The sequence below is a fragment of the Ursus maritimus genome, unplaced genomic scaffold, assembly GCF_017311325.1.
Source record: "Ursus maritimus isolate PB19 unplaced genomic scaffold, ASM1731132v1 scaffold_4, whole genome shotgun sequence".
In the NCBI taxonomy this organism is placed as follows: Eukaryota; Metazoa; Chordata; class Mammalia; order Carnivora; family Ursidae; genus Ursus; species Ursus maritimus.
The window spans coordinates 94016481-94025128 of NW_024426552.1; the positions used below are offsets into that span (position 1 = coordinate 94016481).

At 37.3% G+C, this 8648-nt stretch overlaps 1 protein-coding gene across 1 annotated transcript in view; it reads left to right on the top strand.

The window, feature by feature from the left end:
* Positions 1 to 8648, top strand: part of ZBBX (zinc finger B-box domain containing) — a 119848-nt gene that overhangs the window by 42664 nt on the left and 68536 nt on the right. The window contains exon 9 of the mRNA XM_040621744.1: positions 3051 to 3171. Within this exon, the coding sequence (XP_040477678.1) occupies positions 3051 to 3171 (121 nt within the window). The remainder of the gene's footprint in view (positions 1 to 3050; positions 3172 to 8648) is intronic.

An 8648-nucleotide genomic window follows, 5' to 3' on the forward strand; every position in this document is an offset into this window, starting at 1 on the left:
AAACTCTGTGTGTACCATATATATATGTTTGCCAATATTTTTCTTTTCCTAACATATTAAGTTGATACAAAAGAACATTTACAAAATTTGTATAGATTCTGGAGAAAAAGCAGTAAGCACCTGTTCTCTTCTTTCCTCCTCTTTTTTTTTTTAAGATTTTGTTTATTTAGTTGACAGAGGGAAAGAGAGCATGAAGGGGGGAGGTGGAAGAGAGGGAGGGAGAAAGAGACTCCCTGCTGAGCAAGGAGCTTATTCCGGACTTAATCCCAGGACCCTGAGATCATTACCTGAGCTGAGGGCAGACGCTTAACCCACTGAGCCACCCAGGCACCTCTCTTTCCTCCTCTCTAAGAGATTGTCACTAACCTAGATTCTGTATTTTTTCATTTAAAAAAAAATTTCCTTGTAGTTTACTATACGTGTGTATCTCTAAACAATAAATTGTTAAATTTGCATGTATTTGAACATTCGGTAAGTGGAAAGCTATTGTAGGTATTCTTTTGCAACCTACTTCACTCACTATTATTTACTGAGATTTACCCATGAAGATGTGGATAGTTGTATTTTATTCATTTTTACTGCCTAAGTCGTCTGCTATATGAAAATACCACTATTTACCTGTTTAAATGTTGATGGGTTTTGGGATTGGTTCCCATTTTGCCATTACAAACAATGCTGGTATGAATATTTGTCTGTAGGTCTCTTGGTACACATGTGCAGACATTTCTAGGATGTCTTTTCCTGGGAGTGGAATAGCTGGGTCATAGGCTGTGTATGTCTTTGACTATACTAGGTAAAACTGAATTATTTACCAAAGTATTTGTATCAGTTTATACTGCCAGCTGCAGTAGATAAGAGGTTTGATCGCCTCCCATTATCATCAACACTTTGTCAGATTTTTAAATTTTTGCTGCTCTGATAAAGATGAAATGGCATATTTATTTTGTGTAACTCATTACAAATGATATTGAGTATCTTTTTATATGCTTCTTGGCCATTTAGCTTAGTAACATGCTTTGAATTTTCAAGTTTTCTAGTTATTTCTGTTATTGATTTCATTTTTTGTCTTTTCAAAGATTTTATTTTTTATTTGACAGAGAGATAGCATGAGCAGGGGGAGGGGCAAAAGGAGAGGGAGAGGGAGAAACAGACTCCCCACTGAGGAGGGACCCTGATACACACAACTCAATCCCAGGACCCTGGAATCATGACCTGAGCTGAAGGCAGACGCTTAACCAACTGAGCCACTCAGGCACCCCTCTAATTTAGTTTCTAATTTAGTTTCATTTTAAGTGAACTCCAAAGGCTCATTTCCTTTAGTGTGAAAGGCAAGTACTTACAATGGCGTGGAGGGTTCAAGGTAATCTGAAGTCCGTTATCTCTGTGATCTCACCTCCCACTTATTCTCCTTCTGGCTTGTTCTGTTTCAGCTACACTGGCTGCCTGGCTGTTCTTCCAACACCTCTTGAAACACATCAAAAGATATGTTCACCTTAAGACTTTGGCACTGTCTATTGAGAAAAACACCCACCATCCAATCAGTATGAATACTGGGGTATCTCACACAAATTCTCACAAAAGGTAGCCAGAGACCCGTGAAAACAAGGGAGCAAACCAAAACCTTAGTTATGTAGCTTCTGTGGCACTTTTCAAGGGGACATGTTTCATAGATCCATGTGTCCTAGATATGTTTTCTATAAGTAATTCTAAACAAGGGCTGTCCTGTTAAATGCATTAAACAGATAAGAGTCTGCTTCCATAAATATCATTAATCTATTTGCCAGAAGGTCCAGTTATTAACATAGTCACAAACAAATTAACCTAGGTCACCTGCCATCTTTATTTCCTGGGGATGTACCATTGGTAATGGGAGAAGAGTGAATCACAGGTCAGCTGCTTTACTTCCTTCCTCCTCCTCACCTGATAGATCTGGGGGTTATCTCTCAAGCAGAGTGGCTCTTCTTTATGACTAGACAGAGAAGAAAGTGAATCCTCATTTTTAGCTTCAGCTTTCCTATCAAGAGATACTTTGTTTTGCACTGGAAAGGAGGACCCATAGTAGAGGGATCTCCTTTTGCTCACATCCTTAACTCCCATTCTTTCAGTTTAGTGTATTCTGGAGGTGTTGCTCAGTACTTCCTCCAATTGCTTTCTTCAACACAGTTCCACTTTTTGGGAAGAATAGGGGTAGTGTGACTTAAATTATTTTGGTTTCTTTCTATTTAGTTTCTGCATTTGGCTGTTCTGGAAGCTATTCATTAACAGCCATGTTGTATGAAGTTGGAACTAATCTCTAATTTCAGTCTTCGAAAATAATTTTTCTCCTCTTTACTACTTCCCTTTCTTCTCCTTCAGCAATTTTTCTCCTCCTATGATGATCAGTTTGGAGAGAGGGATAGTATCCAGGAAGGTGGAGAGACTGGTAATCCTGGATTTACACTGCTTTCTTTCCCAGAAATCTCCATCAGTTTTAAATATCTCTGAATAGTGGTTTTAATTTAGTAGTACTTCAGAAACATCTTAAGCATCTGGAAGTGAATTGCCATGTAGATATAAATTCATGAGGACAGTTGTCTCCTCCAGGTGCCATTCTGAGTTATTTATTTTCTGTTTCCCATAATATGTAAATATTATTGTCAGTGGCTATAATACATACCTTTATGTGTGTGTGCATTGATAGAATATATAATGAATCTGTTTGTATTTATCATTGAAAAGAATTGGTTGCTTTTTAAAATTTTTTTTATTTTAATGTTTTTTTTTATTATATTATGTTAGTCACCATACAGTACATCCCTGAGAATTGGTTGCTTTTAAAAACCTTATGAATCATAAGATTCTTTCATTTCAAGGGATTATTGAAGAAAACTGTCTATACAGTCATTTAATAAATCACTAGTATTTAACACATTTGCATTAATTAAACCTAGAACTGTTGATTGCATAGATAAATATCAAAGCATATTTGTTTCAAAAATGGTAAGTTTTGTATATTGAGAGATGTAATTTATAGATTACCTTAATTTTGCACATTATATTTATTTTTATAGACTCATTGGAAGAATGTGAAGTACAAACTAATCTGAAAATTTGGAGAGAACCACTCAACATTGAATTTAAAGAAGACAGTCTATCCTATATGGAAAAATTATGGCTTAAAAAGCACAGAAGGTATTTTCTGAAGTCTTGCATTATTAATAAGAAATATAAAAGCTATTTATGTTCCTGGCTTGTGTGACATGCTTTTCTGTAGCAATTTTATATGTGTGCTTCACATTTGCATAAATAATTTTAAAGCAATATTAAATCCCTGTGAAGCTTCTACTGTTTAATAAGAATTTAAATTTTATTTATGTATGTGATGCACCATTAATTTAGAGTTTGCTAGGAGAAATGCAAATGTGCATCTGAGGAAATGCACAAATATGGTATAGAATTTAAGAATAATAGCAAAAACAATGTGATAATGAAAGATTACTTTGAAAAGATATTGCTCTCATTTTTTTACATTAGCATAAACTTTTGAGGCTCTACTTTCAGAATCTACTTTTAAGTTAATTAGACCTTTAATATTATAGTTTTATTAATAGTATTTAATTATTTTATTCAAAGACTATATCATTAGAGGTGCCATTTCATAAATTGTTTAAAAGTTAAACTATTAAATATCAGACCAGAATTACGACTGAGTACATGTTAGAGTCATTTACAATTTTATGATCAAATAAGATCTGTATTGGGAGGTACCTTTAAAGGCTCACTTTGCCCTATGGCAGTACTGCTCACATTTTATTGTGCCTGTGAATCACCTGTAGACTGGCAAAATACAGATTCTTCTTCACTAGGTCTGGGTGGGACCTGACACTCTGCAATTCTGAATTTCTAACAGCTCCCAGCTGATACTAGTGTGGGTAATTCTGGTCTCTGAGCTGCATTTTGGGGAGCAATGTGTTGGAGGACCTGTCTAGAATGTACCTGAGGAGTGGTCATCAAGCCCTTGCTTCACCTTCAATCATATAAAACTATCCCCTGAGATGGCCCATTCCATCTTTGGAAATTTCTGCCTGCTGACCTCTTAGTGAGCTGTAATTTGTTTCTGACTGGTTTCTAAACATGGTCTCAACTCTACCAATTAAGCCAATACAGAGCAAATCGAATTCTTCCTCTCCATGGCATTCCTTTAGATTTTTGAAGTCAGCCCTTATACCTTCCTTGAAACTTTTGTTTGACAGGTTATTATCTACTTCTATGCACATTTAACTGTTTTTCATGTGGCAAGGTTTAAATTTTTTTTTAATTTTGAAATAAGGCATACTGAGGAGTTGTAAAACAGTATTAAGATTTCCCACATATCATTCATTCAGCTTTCCATAATGGCAACATCTTACATAACCATAGTGCATGTATCAAAGCCAAGAAATTAACATTGGTACAATATTATTAATTAAACTACAGACTTTATTCGGATTTCATCAGTTTTTCCACTGTTGTCTTTATTCCACTTCAGGATCCAATCCAGATCTCACATTGCCTTTTTTTTTTTTAATCATAACTTCTCATCCATTACACTTCCTCAGTCTTTCCTTGTTTTTCTCAGACCCTGACATTTTTCAAGAGTACTTGCCAGGTGTTTCATAGAATATACTCAATTTGGATCTGATTTTTTTTTCATAATTAGATTGAGGTTGTGCATTTTGAGGAAGGATAACACAGAGAGGATGCGCCCTTCTCAGTGTGTGGCATCACAGGATCATACTGTCAGTATATCTCATTACCAGTATGTTAACCTTTAAGCCCGTGGTTAAAGTGGTGCTCACCGAGTTTCTCCACTGCACACTCACTCTTTTCCTTTGTAAATAATGTCTTGGGCTATTACACAGAGTACCATAGACCAGGTAGCTTATGTACACAAACATTCATGTTTCAGTTTTTAAGGATGGGAAATCCAAGTAAAAGGTGCCAGCAGATTAGGTATCTGGAGAGAGCCAGCTTCTTGGTTCACAGATGGCCTTCCCACTGCGTCCTCATGTGGCAGAGTGGGCAAGGGAACTCTCTCAGGTCTCTTTTGTAAGGGCACTAATCCCATTCATAAGGGCTCTATCCTTATGACTCCATCACCTCCCAAAGGCCCACCTCCTAATACTATCACTTTGGAGTTAGGATTGCAACATACGAACCACTCCAAACAGAGCTTTCTGCCCTGGCCCCTGCAAGGTTCGTCAGTCTCACAGGCAAAATATATTCATTCTATCCTAAAAGCCCCAAAAGTTTCACTTCTTCTAGCATAAACTCACGTTTAAAGTCCAAAGTCTCATCTAAATATCACCTAAATCAGATATGGATAAGATTCAATGTATGATTCATTCTGAGGCAAATTGCTTTCTATGAACCTATGAAATCAAACACATTATGTGTTTCTAAAATATAATGGTGGGACAGGCATGGGATAATATTTCCATTCCAAAAGAGAGAAATGGGAAAAAAGAAAGGAGTAGCAGGTTCTAAGCAAGTCTGAAACCCCACAGGGCAAATTCTACTAAACCTTGTCTTAAAATTATCCTCTTCATTGATGCTCTGCACTCCAAGGCCCACTGGGATGGAGATCCCACCTTCCAGACACACTAGAGTAGGGGTTCTGCCTTCCAGACACACTAAGGCAGTGTCCCTATGGCTATGCTGGGCAGGGGCTGGCTCCCAAGACTTTGGGTGGCTCTACCCCTATGGCTTTGTGTGGTCCCATTCATATGATGGCTCTATGTGGGGTTGCATCCTGTGATTCCCTTGGGCTGAAATCATGTGGCTTTTCTAGCTTGGGGTTACCAGGGCTTCCTTGCCCCCATAGTTTCACCAGGCATTGCCCCAATAGGTGCTCTTGTGGCCTGGAGCTTTCTGTGCCTGAAGTGGGAGGGATAGCCCTGATGATTTTTTAATTGCCTTTGGAGGTCATTTTTTCCATTGTCTCTGATAAAAGTCATGACTTCTATTTGGACGACTCTGATTAATCTCCCTGTCAGGTGACCCTTTGGCCATTTACTTCTTCTTCTCTCCTGAATAGACCCTCTCATTCTTTTTCAATATGTATATTCTGAGAATATTCCAAATATTTCAGTTTTGCTTATATTTTGATTAATAATTCTGTCTTTAAGTCATTTCTCCCTTCTTGCATTTTACTCTGAGCAGTCAAGAGAAACCAAGCCTCTCCTCCAATACTTTGCTTAGAAATTGCCTCAGCCATAGAAATAATTTCGCTTGTAAGTTCTACTTTACATAAAATACCAGGACATAGACACAATTCAGCCAAGTTCTTTGCCACTTTATTAATGAAAATTGCCTTTCCTCCAGTATCCAATAATATGTTTCTTATTTCCATTTGATACCTAAGCAGAATGGCATTTACCATCCATCCATATTTCTACTGACACTCTGTTCAGGATTACTTAGGTATTCTGTAAGAAGACTGAGGCTTTTCCTCTGTTCTCCTCTTTTTGGGTCCTCACCAGAATTGTCTTTAAGGGTTCTTTCATAGCAGTATATATTTTTTTCTAGTACCAACTTTAAACCTCTTTCAGCCTCTACCCATCAGTGAGTTCCAAGGCTGCTTCCACATTTTTAGCAGCACCCCACTTCTGGTACCAATTTTTGGCTTTGTCCATTTGGGATGTTGTAACAGAATAACATAAATTGGGTGCCTTGAAAACAACAGAGAGTTATTTCTCAGAGTTCTGGAGGTTGGAAGTCCAAGATCAAGATATTGGCAAACTCAGAGCCTAGTGATGGCCTGCTTCCTAGTTCATAGAAGGCCATCTTTTTGCTGTGTCCTCACATCACTCTTTTGGCTCTCTTCTATAAGGGCATCAGTCCCACATGAGGTCTATACCTTCATGACCTAATCACCTCCCAGAGACCCCACCTCTTAATGCCATCATGTTGGGTGTTAGGATCTCAACATAGGAATTTTGGGAGGGGGTACATTCATATCATAGTAAGTAATAAAGGTTTTAGGGGAGATACCTTGAGGTGATACAAAAATCCTGTTTTTCCTTCAACTTTCCTCTACTAATTTTCATATATCAGTGGCTTTTGCCAGAAGCAGAATAGCTAGGGATTTTCTGTTTCCTCCATTTCTACTATACTTATTAATTAGAATCCTTCAAGGAAGACTATCCCTTCCCCTCTTTCATTTATTTACTCAGTTATTAATTTGTGTAGACGCATGGATATGTGTTTTGTTTTTTGGATTGATATCCCATACTATTGTTACTTATTTTGTGACTCAAATGGCTCCTGGCTTGAGAGCTGATTCAGGTTGACTCCTCTCTGCTTTCAACATAGTCTCATCCTTTTTTGTTTATTGGTTGGTTTGCTTGTAACATCCTTCATTTTTCTGGCACCCAAGATGCATTTTTGTGCCCTAGGCCAGAAATAAATTTTCCAAATAATCTTGATTATTTGAATTATTTGGAAAATGGTATTCAAAAACCAAGATCTGGATTATAGGTATGTTCATGGCTACAAAGGTACCACAGAGCCTAGGTTTTCCCAGAGATCATCTAGGAAATATATGTATGTATACTTACCCACTATAAACATACAGCCAAATATATTTCTGTATCTATCTACCTGAATATCTGTTAAAGTAAACATGAGTGTACTCATACCTCTGACTCTAAACCAGCATCACGTTCTCCCTTTGCTTATTTTTAGTTTCTTTCACCTACAGTGAGAACCTTGGCTTTCATTATCTATGATATATTTATTCATTTATCATCCCGTGTGTATATGTGTATATATACACTACTCTCTCTGTATATACACTACAGTGCATTGTTTGTGTGCGGTGCTTTTTATCTTTAGCCTACACTATACAGTCAGAATCTTTTTTCTCCAAAGTTACTGAGGCCGTGGCCCTCATTTCTTCCCCATCTTCTTTAGAGTAGTTCTGCCATTTACTGGGTTATGTCCATATCCCAAGTACTTTTTAAAATTTGAATAGCATGAACTTGTATACAGTTCTGTGGGTTTTTACAAATGCCTGGAGTCAAGTGTTCTCCATAGTACCAAACACCACATTTTCATTGCCCCCAAATTCCCTTTTGCTTCCCCTTTGTACTCAGCCCTTCTTCCTCAACACATGACAACCATCAATCTGTTTCTATCCATACATATTTGCCTTTTTCTGAATGTCATATAAATGAGACCACACCATATGTAGTCTTTTGTGTCCTTTCCTTAGCAAAATGCATTTAAGAGTCATCTGTGTTCTTCAGTGAATCAAAATCCATTCTTTTTTTATTGTGGGGGAGATTTCATCATCCTGATGTACAGTTTATCCATTAATCTATTGAAGAACATCCTGCTGATTTCTAGTTTTTGGCAATTATGACTAAACGGGTTAGAAAGATTTGCAAATAGGTTTTTGCTTGAATATAAGTTTTTAATTCCCCGGGTAAATACCTGGGACTGAGATGGCTAGATCATATGGTAAGTGGATGTTTATCTTTATGAGAAACTCTCTGACCATTTCTGCAAAGCAACTGCACAGTTTGTGTCCTTTCCCTCAATGTATGACTTCTGGTTGCTCTCTAACTTCAACAGAGCCTGGTATTTTCAGGGTTTTTTGTTTGTTTGGTGGTGGTCATTTTTTTTTT